The 20,024-nt window shown below is 39.9% G+C and overlaps 1 protein-coding gene across 1 annotated transcript in view; it reads left to right on the forward strand.

Moving 5' to 3' along the window:
• Window positions 1–20,024, forward strand: part of LOC127625230 (protein turtle homolog B-like) — a 175,384-nt gene that overhangs the window by 146,233 nt on the left and 9,127 nt on the right. The window contains exons 13-17 of the mRNA XM_052100389.1: window positions 5,610–5,785; window positions 6,592–6,818; window positions 7,685–7,769; window positions 8,857–9,018; window positions 10,254–10,299. Of these exons, the coding sequence (XP_051956349.1) occupies window positions 5,610–5,785; window positions 6,592–6,818; window positions 7,685–7,769; window positions 8,857–9,018; window positions 10,254–10,299 (696 nt within the window). The remainder of the gene's footprint in view (window positions 1–5,609; window positions 5,786–6,591; window positions 6,819–7,684; window positions 7,770–8,856; window positions 9,019–10,253; window positions 10,300–20,024) is intronic.

Raw genomic sequence — 20,024 nt, forward strand, 5'->3', positions numbered from 1 at the left:
TTTAGTTTATTCTTTAAAAAAATAATCTAAACTTTGAACCTCTTGAGTTTGACAACGATGATGGTTGGACCACTGATTTTTGTACAAAATTAATTCACACAGAGTTGCTTGGTGATTCTGCCTTAATACCTTCCCGATGTGAATGTATTTTCAATAATTAAATGTGCAAAGTCAGCTTATACCATGGTTACCACATGTAGTATGTGAAAAACACGAATTGTAGTCATAAAATTGGCATTAGCAATAAAACGTCTTGGTTACTGTCATAACCTCCTGTAAAGGAAACAATGGAAAGAAGGAGGCGAGAACCAGCTTGACAATATATATAATATTTTAATGTAAAACTGAAACCAAATTACACAAACACACACATAGGACGGACATCTGCACGTAAACATTCTCTCTATGTCGCACCAACGTCCGCAGTCGACCTTTATTCCTCTCGGAGTCTTGATTAGCCCTCTGCCCTGTCATATTCCTCCCTTGTTCTCTCAGGCCGGGAAGCCCCACGGCATGACGTACACCCCCCCCCCTTTCCCTGGGGGAAGGCATGCCTTATGCCCCATCTGCCGGCAGGTCATCCCCGCCTTCCTGAATCTAGGAGGGGACAGGGGGAGGGAAACAATACTACAATACAATAAAAGGAACGGTACTTCCTGTAACAGTGCAGTACCCCCCCAACAAAAAAACACTGTAAAATTTAAAAGAGAGGGAAAAGGCCAACACGGAGCGGCAGTGGGAGAGAGAGAGAGAGAGAGAGAGAGAAAGAAAAAAAACACTTACTCGCCGGGTCTCCGATACACAGTTGCTTGGTACTCGGCCACTCCTCCACCCTCTAACGGACAACAGCCATGCCTTCCCGGACAAATCGGAGGCCGTCCTCCAGCCTCTGGCAAATGGAACACCCCGCTATGTTCTCGGGGAACAGAATGGGTCTCCCTCGCCCCTGGCAGTGGTTCTCCCACTCCAGGCGGTCAGCAGTGAGCCCCTCCCCGCTCGCGGTCAGCAGTCAGCACTCCCCCCTACATACGGGTATAAAAGGGAGGCCAGCAGGCAAAGAAAGGTGTTCCCTTTCCACTATCCACAAAAGCAGACAAAGAGCTGCTCAGAGCGTCTAAAGCTCTGCATGCAATCCACATAGATGTGCAAAGTGCGCACCGGACACAGCAATGATAAGGCTGGGTCTGCCTCCTCTGGGGACAGCGCTTGTAGGCTCACCACTTGATCCCTAAAAGGGGTCGTGGGAACCTTGGGCACGTAGCCCGGTTGGGGTCTCAGGATCACGTGAGATTCCTCCGAACCGAAATCTAGGCACTCTTCGCTGGGGCTTGGCTGATGTGAGGAAAACTCTACATAGAGTCAACTCACGGAAGGCGGCTGGACCAGACAACATTCCTGGCAGAGTGCTCAGAGGATGTGCAGACCAGCTGGTAGATGTTCTTACCGACATCTTCAACATTTCTCTGAGCTGCGCCGTCGATCCAACGTGCTTCAAGGCCACCACCATCTTCCCCATGCCAAAGAAGTCTTCAGTGTCCTGCCTCAACGACTACCGTCCCATCATCATGAAGTGCTTTGAGAGACACATCATGAGGCACGTTATGTCCCAGCTGCCCCCCTCACTAGTCCCACTGCAGTTTGTGTATTGTCCAAACCATTCAACAGACGATGCCATCGCCACCACCCTCCATCTGGCACTCACCCACCTAGTTAAAAAGGACTCATACGTTCAAATGCTGTTCATAGACTTCAGCTCAGCATTCAACACAATAATTCCTCAGCACCTGATTGGAAAGCTGAACCTACTGGGCCTGGACACCTCCCTCTGCAACTGAATTCTGGACTTCCTGTCTTGGAGACCTCAGTCATTCCGGATCTGGAACAGCATCTCCACCACCACCACACTGACCACTGGGGCCCCCCAAGGCTGTGTTCTCAGCTTGAACCACATCATCAGGTTCGCCAATGACACTACCGTGGTGGGTCTCATCAGCAAGAACGACAAGTCAGCATACATAGAGGAGGTGCAGCGGCTAACGGACTGGTGTAGAGCCAACAACCTGTCTCTGAATGTGGACAAAACAAAATAGATGGTTGTTGACTTTAGGAGAGCACAGAGTGACCACTCTCCACTGAACATCGACGGCTCCTCTGTGGAGATCGTCAAGAGCACCAAATTCCTTGGTGTTCACCTAGCGAAGAACCTCACCTGGTCCCTCAACACCAGCTCTATTACCAAGAAAGCCCAGCAGTGTCTCTACTTTCTTCAAAGGCTGAGGAAAGCACATCTCCCACCCCCCATCCTCACTACATTCTATAGAGGGACTATAGAGGGAGAGCATCCTGAGCAGCTGCATCACTGCCTGGTATCCTGGCAAAGCCCTTCAGAGGATAGTCAGGACAGCTGAGAAGATCATCTGGGTCTCTCTTCCCTCCATCAAAGACATTTACACAAAACACTGCATCCGAAAAGCAACCAGCATTGTGCATGACCCCACACACCCCTCTCAAAAACTCTTCTCCCTCCTGCCATCTCGCAAGAGGTACTGAAGCATTCGGGCCCTCACGGCCAGACTGTGTAACAGCTCCTTCCCCCAAGCATCAGGCTCCTCAATACCCAGAGACTGGACTGACACACACACCTGTACACCATCCAACGTTTGCACATAACTACCTCAATAACTGCTATGTCCATAGAACACTATTTTATAGTATGTTATGTTTACATTTGGCATTTTTAGAAAGTGTCATCTTTTTGCACTATTCATTACTAATGTTTACTGGTCGGCGCTGCACTGTCTCTTACTGTGTCTATTGTCCTGTTCCTTTAAGTAATGTATTGTACTGTCCCTTACTTTTTTGCACACGTTTGCACGTGCACTTTATGTAGAAATATTATATAGAAATGTTATCTAGTGTGTGTAGTCTCATGTGGTTCTGTGTTTGTCCTATGTTGTTTTATGTAGCACCATGGTCCTGGAGGAATGTTGTCTCGTTTCGCTGTATACTGTACTAACTGAATTTGGTAGAATTACAATCAAAACCACTTGACTTGACTTGATATATTGCATCTCAGAGTGGCAGGCTGGTAAAAAACTGTCTATATGCAGTATGCCTTTGGTCACAGCCTATATTGAGCCCTATCCTGACTCCTTCAACTTAGCAGCAACAAACATGAAAGGGCCACAAGCATCACTCATGGCAAACACCCCCACCCCCCAGAGGATAGGCTTGCCATCAACATAGTTGACAGATCATCATTATCCGCTGGCCTGAAGTATCCACTAGGTTGCCAAGAGCTGACTAATTGACTGATTGGCTTGTGTGACTCATGCTTCAAAGGTTGTGTATGAATGGCCTTTAAAGGTGCCCCATGTGAGATTAAACAACAGCTAGTCAGCTGCATTGACGTAGATACATGTGGCGTGTTCCTGATACTTCCAGTGTTATGCAGGAGAGGTTCTGGGTGACTGCTGAGACTCTGTGAATAACACATCTATAGAGCCTGTGAACTTTTATCCAGTAAAGGCACTGAGGAAGTTCCATTGTAGTGAAGTTCAAGATCAATTATACCTAAATATGACTCACACCAATATTAAATGGGGCAATAAACATATAGATCTCATTCCTCACTGTTTTCTTTGAATTTAAGAATATTAGTCACGTTCTTGGTTCATTGATATGGCCCTACATCAGCACTGCTGTGATTCGGCCGTAGGCACAAGGCCGCAGGCCAAGTGCCATAGCTAATTACAGCAGTGCTGATGTAGGGCCATATAGCACGATTGCGAGTGTGATATTGCTTATATACAACAGTTCAATGAACAAGTAAATTTAAAATTAGGGAAAAAACGAGTATGGTCATAAAAACGCTTTTGTGCATGGAACTACTTTCTTACGTGACGGATCAGAATCTGCCGTTGCTGGTTCAAAACAAATGATGCGTTCAAGCCTTCATTAGTATTTCAAAAAGTTAACTTCAGAAATAGTTTCACAGCTTGTGTTGTTTCGAACAAGACAGTGGAAGCATTCTCCGTGGAAAAATAGCATCCAAGCGGGGGTATTTCTCCCTATTTCGTGGTAGCCACGCAAGAGTCATTCACTATATAAACAGCGATGTCCTCCGCCATTTTAAACAGTGTGTATCCAATGTGGAAATGCGGTAAGTGCCTCTATTTCTGAAATCAAACAGTCTGTTGTGTCTCTCAGCTGCGATGAGCCTTAATCCTGAAATTGTTCATTTAAAGCAGTTTAAAACAATGTCCTAGCTTAAGTAATGTAGTGGTAATACCAGTGATCACGGAACGCTATTCTATGTAAACAATGACTAACTGATTCACTTTATGTCACCAACTGGCTCATATTACACACAAAAATTATCTTTTGCCACCACCTGCTGGCTAGCATATGTAATTTCAAAAATAAAGACAGTATCTCCTAACAGATATGCACTACTCCTACACTTTAGTTTGGAACAGCACAAACACAAGCGGAGTGATACACACACAGTGAAGTATCCGAGTGCTGATGCTGTCAGACCATCAGTGCTCATGGAACGTCTCTCGTCCAATCAGAAACCTGCCACACACACACACACACACACACACACACACACACACACACACAGTTGAAGTCAGTAGCTCTGTCATACTAACACAATGTGCTATAACTACGTTTTACGTTTTTGAGCACAGATAAAACATATCTACAGAGAATCAGGTCCATTCATGCCATGGGCAGTTGTATACCAGAGCATGCTGGCTATTAGTTTACAGTGAGTTACGACCCCCCACGTTCCTTCGTCCTATTCCATACACAATCTCCACAATCTCCACGCATGTTTTCCTTCTGGAATTACACCTTTGCTTACATGCCATTGTCTGTAACTCTGTGGATTATGAAACCTGGGCTTATGCCCATCCTATTTCATGTCATTCTATTTATTCTGGCTGCTCTTTATAAGAGCATGCACACATTTACATTTATATTTATTAATTTAGCAGACACTTTATCTGAAGCGAATTACGAATAATACAAGAAGAAACAATCAATCCAAAGGATAACACAATACAAGTGGTGCTACATTTTACAATTTCCAAATGAAACTATAATGCTAGAGCAGAAGTGTAAGTCCAAATTTATTTTATTTGTATTTAATTGTCTTTTTTCCCTTTCACACTTACACTTCTTGTTTAGTATTGTAGCAGTACTTGTACACATTGTACATCAATCCATAGGTCATTTCCAAGAGAGAAAGTCTCAGCTTTACAAAGAGAATTTGAAAAGGGCTATAGGCATTCAAGGCAGACTATATATGAAGATCTTTTTGTCGGGATTGGCAGTTGCAATTGCAATTGCACAATTCTCTGGTTCCACTAGGAACTTCCAATTCGGAAGACAGTTCTATATTATTGGACATCATCGAGCACTCACGCTGAACCAAACAAGCTATCTTTTCTTTCGCCTAGCTGCAGGCAGTGCTCTCATCAGTATTGTGAGTGACATGGTAATCATTATTGGAGTGTGTGTGTGTGTGTGTGTGTGTGTGTGTGTGTGTGTGTGTGGCTGTCCTGAGCTCTTTCCAACTGTGCCTGTGACTCCTCCTGCAGGGTGAAGAGGGAGATGTTAGGACCGCATGACTGGCTGTCCATGTCTGCGCCCAGCGGGCAGCACTGGCTCCTGGTGCAAGGCCTTGAGCCTGAGACGGCCTACCAATTCAGCGTCCTGGCCCAGAACAAGCTGGGGACGGGCCCTTTCAGCGAGGTCGTCACTGTGAACACACTAGGTTGGCTACCAATGTGATCCATTATACATTTACAAGATCATTTCAGCACTTGATACCTGATAGTGTATAACCCCTTTTCCGCCAGTAAACTCAGGCAAATAGTAACATTAACCGGTTACCAGCATTTAAAAATAACATTCTCACTTTGTGTTTTCTGTTCCACTCTGCAAAGAAATTTAGTTCAGTTTCGGTTAAAGTTTCTTGAACCATTTCGAATCCCTGCTGCTAGCATCAAAAGCTGTGGGGTGGTATATCGTCAGCACCAATAAGGTTTTAGAACAACAACTCGCAAAACTCACAAATGAAAACTAAATTGTTCCTATTGTAATCCATACAACGGAAAACTTCACATTTTGTTGATGGACATCCTGTTACTAAATAAAGTATGTCACGTTGCACAGTGCATATCCACTTTATTTCTATATTCCTTATAGATATACAATAAAATTAGGTTAATCAGAATAAATATATATGCATTGATTGCTAATAATTGTATTAATTATATGTTTAAATAACTTCTGACTGTTACTTTAAAGCCAGCTCCTGTTGACATTAAGACATGTGAATGTGATGCTGTAACAGTCAGTTACATCACAATTGGGCTCTCAAATCAGTGGAAACGTGGTTCTAAGAGCAGTTCAAAGATCATTAGGCTGAGCACCAGCTGCCAACCTCCTTTAGCATGAGAACCACCACCATTTCTGTGAAAAAGGTGTAAAAGAAATGCTGACTGATTGAGTGACTGAATGACTTGCAACATGGCGATTGCCTGTAAAGTGATGTACACTTCTCATTTTTTACTCTAGTATTTCCTATAAGTACCCCAGAACCACTTGTGCTGCTTACCACACCACGGTGCCTCACAGCCAACCGGACACAGCAGGGAGTCCTACTCACATGGATCCCTCCAGCCAATCACACATCTCCAATTGATCATTACATCATGGAGTTCCGCCTCGGGGAGAAGTGGGATGTTCTTGATGATGCAATCCCTGCTGGAGAGACTGAGCTTTTGGCTAGAGACCTGCTTCAGGTATGCCTGTGATGAATGATATTAACCGATTATTTTAAAGTTTGACACTAACTTTATGTTGACTGTCCTCCTGGTGAGGAAGTGCACAGTGTGAAAGCTATAACTGAAAAGTCATTCTCATTCTCCCTAAGTTTTTGCCAGTTACATTTTCATAACATTTGCTAAGGTATGAAGTTAAAGGAAAAAGGCAAGTGACTGGAACATTTCCCTGCAGGTTGTTCCATTGTAGTGATAGGCAATGCAGATTTGTCTGCCTCTGTGGGTTATGGTGGGTTTGAATAATCAATGATGCTTTTTTACCTAAGGCTTATTTTTTTGGATGTTTGACAGAGTTTGTATGTGGAGGCAAATTGTATCTAAATATGTAGATTATTAATTTTCTTTAGATTATTGTTAATTAATTATCCTCACTAACAGCCATATTATAGAGCATATGATGTCACTTAAATGTGTCTTGCTTAAAAATTGTAAATACAAATGGTCTCAAATACAAAAATACCTGGTTTCTGTCCACTAGCGGCACCAAACGGAATTGCAAAAATAAAGACCATAGGCCTTCCAGATGTTGGGCAAACAAATAGATCTGTCCCAACGCAATTTATTGAGCCAAAGTTTTACTTTTGTATGGTCTTGATGCTCAGGCAAACAGTTTTTATGTTTTATAGCATCTCAGTGATTAGAGAAAGCAACCTTTTTTAGAGAAAGCAACCTACAAATGGCTTACTCGTAATTGTCTATCCAGGGATGGAATAAAGTATTTCAGTATCAAAAATCACACACACATCACCTTTAACATGCCAATTGATTGATTTTCTACTGACTAGTGGCTATTAATGAGCTTTACATGTCTATGCCTGTTTCCACAGGAGGCCTGGTATGAGTTCAGAGTTATGGCGGTAATGGAAGACCTCATCAGCGAGCCCAGTAATGTAGTGGGAGTCTCTAGCACAGGTCAGTGGAAACAACCTGGTACAAAATGGCTTATACTTTTTCCTACTGGGGATATTTATTGTAATCATGGGTTTTGTTTCTGTACTGTGAAATTTACTACACATAATTTCAAATGGTACTGTGACATTCTCTTTTCAATGAATATGTCACAGACAAACATAAATTAAATCTGGGTTTAAATGGTTTTGATTAGGTTCTGCTGCCATCTGTTGAATTTAATGTGACATACACCAAATGAGTTTTGCTTCACTATAGGAATTAACATAAATTGCATAACATAACTAAAAGTCATATTTTGGTCTTAAAATACCTACAGTAAATATTTTTTGGGAATGTGTCATCCAGTTACGTAACTGTACAATTATTTGTTTCTTATAGTTTTTGGTACTTTAGTAACTTTATTTAGGCTTTTAGTCTAAGTAGAGTTTTCATGCTAAACAATCTATTCAAGTCTAGTCAAGTCATGTCCTGTCCTCTTTCAGACAAACCTGGAAATATCAGGGAATTGTAAAATTGTGATTTACTGTCATGAAAATGTTATACATTTTTTAAAAGCCATGGAACATTCTAGAGTATAAATACACATTTTGTTAATTATGATCAGCTTTTAAAAAAAAAAAAAGAAATCAGTGTTTATCAGCGTTTTTATAAATGAATGTGCAATGTTTTTTTTTTTTAACTCAGTATTCATGAATGACTGAAAAACGCATTAAAAAATAAATGAATTGGTCAAAATTTGTGGGAAGCACAAAGCACATTTTTGTTAATGCTTTTCAGAATTCAATCCTAAGATTAGTTAATTTACTAATGTTTTTACAAGCCTGCTTAATAGATCAACTACAATCAGAATTCAATCACTGCTTGAAGTCCAAATAAACATGATGCTGGCATTTAATACTTGCTTTCATTTCTCAAAGAACACCCAACTGTGATTTTGAATCTTATTTTGAAAGTCTTTATTCTGTTTCATTCCACATACAGAACGAATATACTAGAGCAATTAAATTCTCCAGAATAGGTTGGATTTGTGGGCACAAAGAGACCTTGTGTGTGTTTGCTGTAACACAATGTTGTTTGCATATTTTAGACTACTTCCCACCACCTGAGGTTGCAGACGAGGGTCTGGCGCGGCCGGTGGTGGCAGGCATTGTGGCCACCATCTGTTTCCTAGCAGCAGCCATCCTCTTCAGCACGCTGGCAGCCTGGTTCGTCAACAAACAGAGACGGCGCAAGCTCAAGAGGAGACGAGGTCAGTGGTGCCCTCACAGGCAAAATGTCTTTCTGTATCTCATCCAAACCCAATAAACCTCCATTAACTCCCTGTTGAGACACAACATGGCCAAATGTATGTGCACATCCTCTTCTAATTAATGATAACTACAATATTATTTTCTCGCTAGAAATGGAATAAAATGTTGGAAAAAACATACATTATACACAAATTGGCTGTCAACTGCCTGTTCAGCCATCATTTTTTTCTTCAGCTCAACCGTTGTGTAACTGCGCTCACAGGATTGTGGGATTTCATAGGCAGCGAAGGAAACATCTATGCTGCTATCAAAAATCGGTCAGATGAAGGTATCTCTGTAGACAGGATGTGACATGAACATTGGATTCGGACATGCCTTGATCCCTTCCTACCTCTGTATACAGCATTTTCCTGGTTTCAGATGCAGCCAGTCCCCTGGGCACAAAACGATGTCCTTAAAAATATGGTTTATTGAGTTTGTTGTGGAAACTGCTTGGTTGGCCTGCACAAAGCCCAGACCTGAACCTTATTCAAGGAATTTTAAAACACTCACTAGGAATTTGCCTTGGTTGGTTGTTTTAAAACAAATCACAATATACAATACTTGCATATACAATAAATACACATAGTTTGTGATATACAATCACAATATACAATACAGTACACACACAGGGTGTGTAATGGTGCCAGGTGAAAGTGCAATATAAATTTAATTAGGCAGTGTGCAATTTCAATATGCAGAAAAATGGGACGGATGGAGTCAAGTGGTAATAACTTGAGTGTATTAGTTGAAAATAAGTCTGGTGCATGATGAATTATGCCAGTAAATGAGTAAAATCTTAAAAAGTAATAGAAATGTTTACAGTGAATAGTCAATTTTGTTGTTTTACTGTGCTGCAAAATGTTTAATTGGATAAATATTGCTCTCTATATGTGCTTTTGTTAAGTAAAACTTCTCTGCAAGGCAACATGAACAATCAGGTTGTCTGTTGAGGGTCTTATTACAGACATTTGTACACTAAATAAGTATAATTGTTTTCATACTATTAATTCCAAGGATTGGTATCCGAAAAACAATGAAAATACACCCACCAATCTTTATAAAATGAGTATTCAAGATAGACTTGAAAGGTCATAGTAGAATTATGTAAATTAATTGGTCAGAAAGTATGGAAACCATATTTTTGTCTTAAATGTTTAATGACGTTCATTCTCTCCTGGTTTCTCTTTGATAGATCCCCCTCTGTCCATAACACACTGCAGAAAAAGCGTGGAGACTCCGTAAGTTATCTCTTTTAGCAACTTACTCCTTGCACCTCAGTTCACTCAAGACCAGAGAGTGGAATGTGCTGTATAAATCATGGCATCAGACAGTCACGCCCTCTCCTAGTAGAAAGACCATTAATTATAGCTCAGCGATAGGCCATTAATTCATGAACATACTGTAGAGTGATCATGAAGTGGCCAGTCAAAGTTAATTTCATCAAGTACCAGTTTTCTTAATTTTTCCATTAGTATGTAATAATGTTCGAATTGAGTCAGAGCTCTTGTAGAGTCCCCTTACAACGAACCCCCACCCCCCCACTGTTATCTCCTTTCTCTTGGGTTTTTCTAACAAAACAACAGGGCATCACATGTTTACCTGGCCACAAATATCACAAACATAGTTTACCTGGTTCAGCAGAGTTTTTGTGATGGAGATGCCCAACGTTTTAAATAATTTATCTGCTGTAACTCGCTATATTATCCCTGCTCCATTCCCTTTCACAGTGTCACTGCAGTGGCACTTGGCCACTCTAATGCATTAATAAAATGATGATGAAAAGATGATGGTATCATGGTAGGAAAGAGTTCAGGGCAGCAGAAAAAAGGTTTTGGTAGCCGCTAAAGCTACTGTTTATTATTACATCATATGCACACATGACTCCCCAAGAATCCCTACATGAATACCTTCCAAATCAGAATAATTCAATATATTTATTCAAATGAGTCATTTTTATATTTTATAGTGTTGTAAGACAAGAGTTAAATGATAGGCTCGATAATATATGATAATTGTTTTAATTTCAATTATATTGATGTCAGTTTTCTCTGTTGTCACTATCGTCTTCCAACATGGCTTGCAAATTTAAAGATATTCATGGAGAACAGCTTATCATGGGCACAACATAATAAATGGACTAAGATATTTCTAAACATAGCATCCATGTAATAACGTTTGTAATACAGTGTAATAACCATGTAGTAACCATATAATAACCATGTATAACTGTTTGCTAGTGAGTACAGTAGTATTAGAATCTATGTGCATTTTAACTGCGTTCATTCTAATTAAACTCTGTAGCGATGATTTAATTAGTTCCAAGAATAAAGATGATTTAATGTTAGTCATTTAGAAGTACCAGCAATCATAAATCAAAGAAGATAATATATGTATGACCTTAGGACTAAGGACCTAAAGACCATTCAAATGACCTAAAACAGATTCAGATTTCAGTAACCTGCACATAAGTAACACTGTGCCACATGTTGTGCGCTACCTGCCAGGCCACTTCTTTAAATATTTACAGCATTTTCATTGGTGCCTCAGAGCATGCATTGATGGGGTTTGATGCTGAGTTTATCTCCACTTCCCTGTTGTGTTTTTGCAGGGAGATTGAGATAATACTTATTTGTAAAAAAGGCTGTTCATTTATTTGTGCTTTTTTATTTGTGAAATCCTAATTATGCAGCTGAATGGAATTTGATGTTCACCTGTTGTAAATGAATGTATGTTGTAAATGAATTAATGTACTGTATGTGATGACACTTGCAAGCATTTTACTGACTAGGGCCACATCCAAACTATTACATTTAGGTAGAAAATACAGTAATTTGGTACGTTTATGCCTCTCGTCAGGGCTGAACTGGGAAGAGAAATTGGCCTGGGATTTTACATGGCAAATGGCCCATCTGTTGATTGGCTGTGGGGGTTGGGGTCATATTGCGGCACCATTTTGTGGTCCGTTCTGCATTTGAACCACCGACCCGCTCGGTTCTCCATTATGCCATTATGTCCCTGATCGGCCCTAAAGTGCGTCAACCCACTGGGAAAATGCCCGTTATGCCAGATTACCAGTCCAGCCCTGCCTCTCGTCTAGATTGAAAATTATGACGTTATATAGAGTGTTCAATTGAAAAGTGTTGACGTGTCCTAAATTTCAAGTTTGGAGGATCTCAGACTGCTAGGTGGCTAAAAACATTGTCCCCCAGTAAATAAACTAGAAGTCCTAAAAGAAGTCAATCTCTGAACATGATGGTGCAGACCCTGTCAGAGTGAGAAGGAATGCAAAGTGGCCCTTTAATTAAACCTTCAACTTGTGAGTTACCAAGGCAACAAGCAGCAAAGAAGAGAGATTTTAAAACAGATTGCTCATACAAGCATTTTAAATGATAAATACTGGTCTATAAATGAAATGCATTATTCAATTAGGACAGAGTACTCGTGATGTGGAACTTTCTAAACAACTAAATGAGCATAAAGTTCACTGGGTCCAACAATTATACTTAAACTCCCACATTCTGAAGGATCAAAGGCAGTCCATGCGTAGGCAATGGTTCATGTTCATCTTTGGAGACATCACGGTGTTCTTTTTATAATACATTTGTTTGTTTTTGTCCAAACACACAGTGATTTTAAATGTGTGAAGATGTTTATTGATCAATAATGCAATTATGGAATTGCATTAAGCCTTAATAACAGCAATATTTATTAACTCTCTACCACGGTAAATGGACACACTGTGTTCTCTGTGCTTCCAAGATACCTACCAAGAATTTGCCACATTTATTTGAAACCTTTCTGTGTTGTACCTTGCATTTACCATGGTATTTGAATGTGCTGCTACACAACTGTGAGTTACTTTCCACCAATATTTAAATTCGTTTTTCAAACAGCATATTTACTTTTCTTTTTTTATTATTTTAATTGTTCATTTACACTCTCCACTAACTCTTTTGCTTGTCTTTCTTCCCTAGTGCTAATAACAATGGACTTTGGTGACTTGGATATTTAATTAAATATTAGTTATCTATTGGATATTTACATAGAATTTATTCAATGTTGAAAATGTAATGTGCAATTTCCCCAAGTTTTATCCTATCACATTATTACATACTACTTTAAAGTAGTGAAATAAAAATGGGTGTTTTGAGTCTTATGAGCTACATTCACACTGCAGCTGAATGTGACCCAAATCTGATTTTCTGCTCAAATCTGATTTATTCTAGGTTGTTCACATGACATTTTAAATGTAGCCCATATCAGATACTGGTCTGAACAGCCGACTTTCCTAAATTGACCCACATCCGTATAACAAACTCAATGATCATCATTATAATAGGAATAATGAATTAAATTGCATTTAAAAATATAATTAGATGTTTTATTAAGCAGATGGAACACTTAATGATAACAGAATCTAATAATATGTTATAAAGTGACGGAGAAAGACAGTCTTGAATGCAATATAATAACCATCGAAACAGGTTTGTAAGAATTTAATATTTTTTATTGCCGTTCAGGCTTGCTAATTATAATTGGATTCCAAAAAATAGTCCATGACTATTAGCTTTAAGGCCATCTATATGCATTTGTTCTTCTAAAAGTTTACAAACTTAACAGATGGCACATTTGAAATACATTGTCTTTATCTTTTGGAATAATGGACCAGAAATATTGTTCAATAATCTTGAGCTCATTTTGTCCAATCAAATATTTTCTAGAATGAGGATGAATGTCTGTCCTCACAATACCAAACTACCAGGGGCGGGTCTGAGGCCCCAAGCATCCAACCAAGCCAGGGCCCCATTTCGAAACATAAAATTGATTTGAAATCATATTGTTAAAATCAGCCATGGTAGAAAAGTACATTCAATATGTTTACTGAAATAAAAATCTAGTTAAGGATAGCCTATGCATGTGTTCCAGTTTCCCACAGAACAGTGATAAATATATATATATATATATATTTACCTACATATATTTTTATTAAACACAAATCAAAATTTACAAAACTGGAATTTATTTGTTATTTATTATTATAACACAACAATTATTTATTGTTGTTCAGTTTGTCATTATACAGTATTATTATTATTACTTTGATGTAATAATACAATATAATATATACAGTAGTAATATATTTCCATCTTGTTTACTTTCACCTGGAGCTTATATTCTGATGCTGCAGCGTATTGTTCACCATGTTGCAAAAGGCTGTATTTTATGTAAGCATCGTAGGCAACATTAGTAACAGTATTGAAACAGTGAACACAGAAGGCAAGTTCAGCGGCCCCTCAGCACACTAGAGCAGAAGGAAAAAACATTGCCGTTTATCAAGCGCTGAATCTTTGCTTGGTGCAGAACAAACAATGTAACAGTCACCTCTTTGCAACCTGAACGTTAAATCTTTGTGACACATGTGCTAAGAACAATCTAGACCCAGCACAACGAATAAAACAGAATGCAGGTGTCTCGACATGCATTTTTTGAGTGCTGAAGGTCTTTTTAACTTGACACAGTGTCTAAAAATGTGCTGGTCCAGTGAGAGACGGGACCCTCATCCAGCATGTTTACATACAAAAAACAAAGGAAAAACAGAGCAGATACACACAAAAACACATTTGGTGTGAACAGCCCCTAACTCATCCATTCGCACGTATCTGTGAGTGAGAGCGCGTGGGTGAAAGAAGTTCTGTTTATATTTTTTCAGAAATTATAAACCCAAACTAAAATCCCTACTTGAAAAAACTGACCCAAACCCGGAGGATCTCTAACAAGAACCGCTCTGAGAGCGCTAACAATGGTGTACTCGCACATTTATCCAGAACAACATGTCACCCCTTATTTCTTTCAATATGAAACATATACATTTAATTCAATATGAAATTTGTCAACACAGGACAGATACCTGAACTCATTAAGTGATTTCATGGGGTCTTCAATCAAATATTATGAAGCTATTTTACTTGATACATCTGATGGATGTCATGTAATGCTGTAGAGGAGCAAACAAAAGGTAGAGCATAAAACGGTGCTCATTTAGCACAACATACGTCTGTTGTGGACCATACCATTAACACAATTCATGTTGTTTTCACAGAATATGCAGTCAATTAATACGTTTTTAAAAGTATTACATTTTCTTCGCATACATGCTTACCCAATACCAAAATCTTTGTCTTATTTACAAATGCTTGCACACTGCATGCCAGAAATGAAGACCTTATGTTCCAAACCTTATTGTAAATATAGTATAATGCCTCAACTTCTGCAACAACAGCAGCTCAAAAGCTATATTGAAACAGCTGATAAGTATATTTGAATGAACAGATCATTAAAACATTGAGAAATAGTTTATTTATTGTAATTGTGTTTTACTTTTACATATTTGGAACCAAAGGCCATGTATGTTGGATTTGTTGTTGATCACTGGCAGCAATTTCATGTTGCTACTGTAATACGTAAAGCTTTTACTGCAGAAATTCTGTCACCTACTATTTTTTCTACTGTGTATTCTATAAAGTAATGATGACTCATTCACTTTTAGATTGTATGTTGCCAAGAATGCACACATTCGACACTCAACCAAAAATATAGAGTTGTTTACAGTAAAAGGAAACTGAATTATAAGAAACAATGGATTTCATATTGTCTATTGTATGCAGGTAGAACTGAAACATGACAAGTAATGCAGATTTTGTAAGGCCATCAACTGTTAGTATTTTGAAAGTCGTTGTACTGTGATTAACCATGTCCCTGTTGGATAGAAAATGTGCTAGTGTTTTGACAGAATGATTAGATATTGATAGAGTTTGTCTATGTAGAGAATTTTCTTTTGCATTTTGAAATATAGATTTGGTATTTAATTAACAAAATGGGGTTTTGAGCAGAAAATTAACAATTTGACAATTGTAAATTGTAATCTTAGATTCAACAATCTGAGCTAAGTGGGTTAGCTTTGATATGATGTGATGTCAAAACTTTCATAGTCCTGACAGTTAAAAACATTCTGCTATCACAATGCTGGGAAATGTTATGGGGGGAAAAACTAACCTCAGCTTTTTCTCTATTGCTTTAACCTTTTATTTATTTATGTGTTTATTTATCTATCTATCCATCCATCCATCCATCCATCCATCCTCTTAGTCAACAGTTTTGTACTAAAACACTGACATAACTATGGGACAGTTATGTGCCACTTCCATAAAATTAATGGGAGAAATTGCAACTCAATATGAGGAAGTCCAGCCTTTCAGTTAAAAGAGCCAATTGCCTTTTTTAAAACATAAACATCCCCTGTTATTTTAATGCATTTGCATTAGCTGGACCAACAGCCTTTTAGTGTAATTTGATTTGAGCTATATAAGTTATTACAGTAGTTATTTAATATTTTTGAGACCATTTTAAACGTTATTGCTGAAACGCCATCTTGACAAATACTTTTGGAGAGTTCGGTCTTTCCCCAGGCAAGTAGTTAGTAATTTTATGCCTACATACCTTAGCTTACATTTACCTTGTAAGGTAAATACAGCTGCCTGGGGGAATTACCTAAATGGCTGCAGAGTGATCTGACTTTGACTTAATTGGTCATTTGGATGAATTTGTTTTCCCAACATAGATTTTGTGGGTTAGTGCCATAGACTTTTGTGGGTTAGTGTTATAAGCTGCTTTTTATTCAAACATTTAAACATTACTAGGACTCTTATTATGAAAATAATCCACTGAAGATCTACTGGTATACTCAGGGCCGCCGCTGGCCAAATTGATGCCCTACTCAGAGTTCCAGATGGACGGGGGGACGGGGGAGGTTCGGGTGATATGAGTGTGAAGCGATCATCTGTGTTCCGCAACTGCTTTTGGGTCCTCGAATAACATATAACGTGCAAGTAAGGGCAGCCGGTGGACTTTCTGGTGCCCTCCCAGGGTAAGAATTGGTGCCCCCCTAGGGAGTTGATGCCCTACGCAGACTGCATAATCTGCTTATAGGGAGCGGTACTGGGTATACCAAAACAAGGAGCCTGCAGAAAAAAGCTACATACCTGGCCATGACAACCATGTACAGTATCTCACAAAAGTGAGTACACCCCTCACATATTTTTAAATATTTGATTATATATTTTTATGTGACAACACTAAAGAATTGATACTTTGCTACAATGTAAAGTATTGAGTTTACAGATTGTATAACAGTGTAAATTTGCTGTCCCCTCAAAATAACTGAATACACAGTGAGTACACCCCTAAGTGAAAATGTCCAAATTTGACCCAATTAGCCATTTTTCCTCCCTGGTGTCATGTGACTCGTTAGTATTACAAGATCTCAGGTGTGAATGGGGAGCAGGTGTGTTAAATTTGGTGTCATCGCTCTCACACTCCCTCAAACTGGTCACTGAAACTGGAACTGAAAAAAAGAATTGTTGCTCTACATAAAGATGGCCTAGGCTATAAGAAGATTGCCAAGACCCTGACACTAAGCTGCAGCACGGTGGTCAAGACCATACAGCGGTTTAACAGGACAGGTTCCACTCAGAACAGGCCTCACCATGGTCTACCAAAGAAGTTGAGTGCACGTGCTCAGCGTCATATCCAGAGGTTGTCTTTGGGAAATAGACGTATGAGTGCTGCCAGCATTGCTGCAGAGGTTGAAGGGGTGGGGGGTCAGCCTGTCAGTGCTCAGACCATACGCCGAACACTTCAAATTGGTCTGCATGGCTGTCGTCCCAGAAGGAAGCCTCTTCTAAAGATGATGCACAAGAAAGCCCACAAACAGTTTGCTGAAGACAAGCAGACTAAGGACATGGATTACTGGAACCATGTCCTGTGGTCTGATGAGACCAATATAAACTTATTTGGTTCAGATGGTGTTAAGCGTGTGGCGGAAACCAGGTGAGGAGTACAAAGACAAGTGTGTCTTGCCTACAGTCAAGCATGGTGGTGGGAGTGTCATGGTCTGGGGCTGCATGAGTGCTGCTAGCACTGGGGAGCTACAGTTCATTGAGGGAACCATGAATGCCAACATGTACTGTGACATACTGAAGCAGAGCATGATCCCCTCCCTTCAGAGACTGGGGTGCAGGGCAGTATTCCAGCATGATAACGACCCCAAACACACCTCCAAGACGACCACTGCCTTGCTAAAGATGCTGAGGGTGAAGGTGATGGACTGGCCAAGCATGTCTCCAGACCTAAACCCTATTGAGTATGTGTGGGGCATCCTCAAATGGAAGGTGGAGGAGCACAAGGTCTCTAACATCCACCAGCTCCGTGATGTCATCATGGAGGGGTGGAAGAGGACTCCAGTGGCAACCTGTGACGCTCTGGTGAACTCCATGCCCAAGAGGGTTAAAGAAGTGCTGTAAAATAATGGTGGCCACACAAAATATTGACACTTTGGGCCCAATTTGGACATTTTCACTTAGGGGTGTACTCACGTTTGTTGCTAGCGGTTTAGACATTAATGGCTGTGTGTTGAGTTATTTTGAGGGGACAGCAAATTTATGCTGTTATACAAGCTGTACACTCACTACTTTACATTGTAGCAAAGTGTCATTTCTTCAGTGTTGTCACATGAAAAGATATAATCAAATATTTACAAAAATGTGAGAGGTGTACTCACTTTTGTGAGATACTGTGTATGCAACTGATTAACTATGTAATGTCATAAACTGGAACTATTCAGTGCCCTCAATCATTATAAATTCTTTTGTCCTCAGGCTTTTTCATTCTCTCATTTCTGTCTGTCCTTTCACTGTTTTTTCTTCTATGTTGGTTAAATGGAACGTAGCATCATTGGCCAACGTGACACCTCTCCTCCCCGTCCCTCCCATCTCGTTTGTGTTTCCTGCCGCAGAAGTCCTCTAGCGCCACTGCCTGGCATTGAACCCTTCTGGGAAGGGCAGGAGAGGAGCATCTACAGGCCTCCGCCCTCCAGTCCTCTGTGAGTGCCTGCACCTTGTTCAGCAGTGTGCATTGCCGTTTGTCACATACATCTCATGTGCGCTGCTGGGCATGGTTATTTTTGCCGGCTGTTGACCCATGTGCTGTACACACAGGAGACCCAAATCTAAAGACTTTGCCACCTTTGGCATCCTGCCTGACTCACATATTTATGCCTAGACCTAGACAAACTAAAACTCCTAAAAGCAATGGTTATTATTAACTTAACGTCTGTTTCAGGGATGTCCCTGTCAAGTTTACAGTATTCATTTATAATGGAAGCCAGGCAAACAAGCTAGCAAATAATGTAGAAGTAGAAATGTGAAGCGTGTGTTTCTGTTTTAGCTAAACATTTTGCTGGAGCAGGACACCATACTGGCACTTACACAAGCATATAATATCTAGGCTGCCCTGTGAACGCACACGATTGACAGGCAGAAAGTCCTCTGATTGGCTAAAAAAGCGATCTGACCTAGCCTGTGAAAATCTTTTTCACCACCGTTTACCAAGCCTAGAACTGGTGATATTTCATTGCACATTTTTCAGTGTTATCTGACAGGTAATAAGGATGTTTTCTGCATGTCATTAAATACAAAAAAATCTATTACAGCACCTTTAATTCTTTAAGTATGAGGTGAAAGATTGAAAACAACTTTGCACAGTCAGTATTGGTAAACAATTATTTTACACTAGTCATATGAATAAATGAATGAATGAATGTTACACTTGCATAGTAATTTTCTGACACTACACTCAAAGCGCTTTACATATTGAACGGGGGGTCTCCTCAACCACCACCACTGTGCAGAATCCACCTGGATGATGTGACGGCAGCCATAGTGCACCAGTATGCTCACCACACACTAGCTATTGGTGGAGAGGAGAGAGAACAGTTATAGAGCCAATACATGGATGGAGATTATTAGGAAGCTATGGTTGATAAGGACCAATGGGGGGAAATTGGCCAGGACACACGGGTTATACTCCTACTCTTTACGAGAAGTGCCCTAGGATTGTTGATGACCAC

The sequence above is a fragment of the Xyrauchen texanus genome, chromosome 31 (genome assembly GCF_025860055.1).
Source record: "Xyrauchen texanus isolate HMW12.3.18 chromosome 31, RBS_HiC_50CHRs, whole genome shotgun sequence".
Taxonomy (NCBI): domain Eukaryota; kingdom Metazoa; phylum Chordata; class Actinopteri; order Cypriniformes; family Catostomidae; genus Xyrauchen; species Xyrauchen texanus.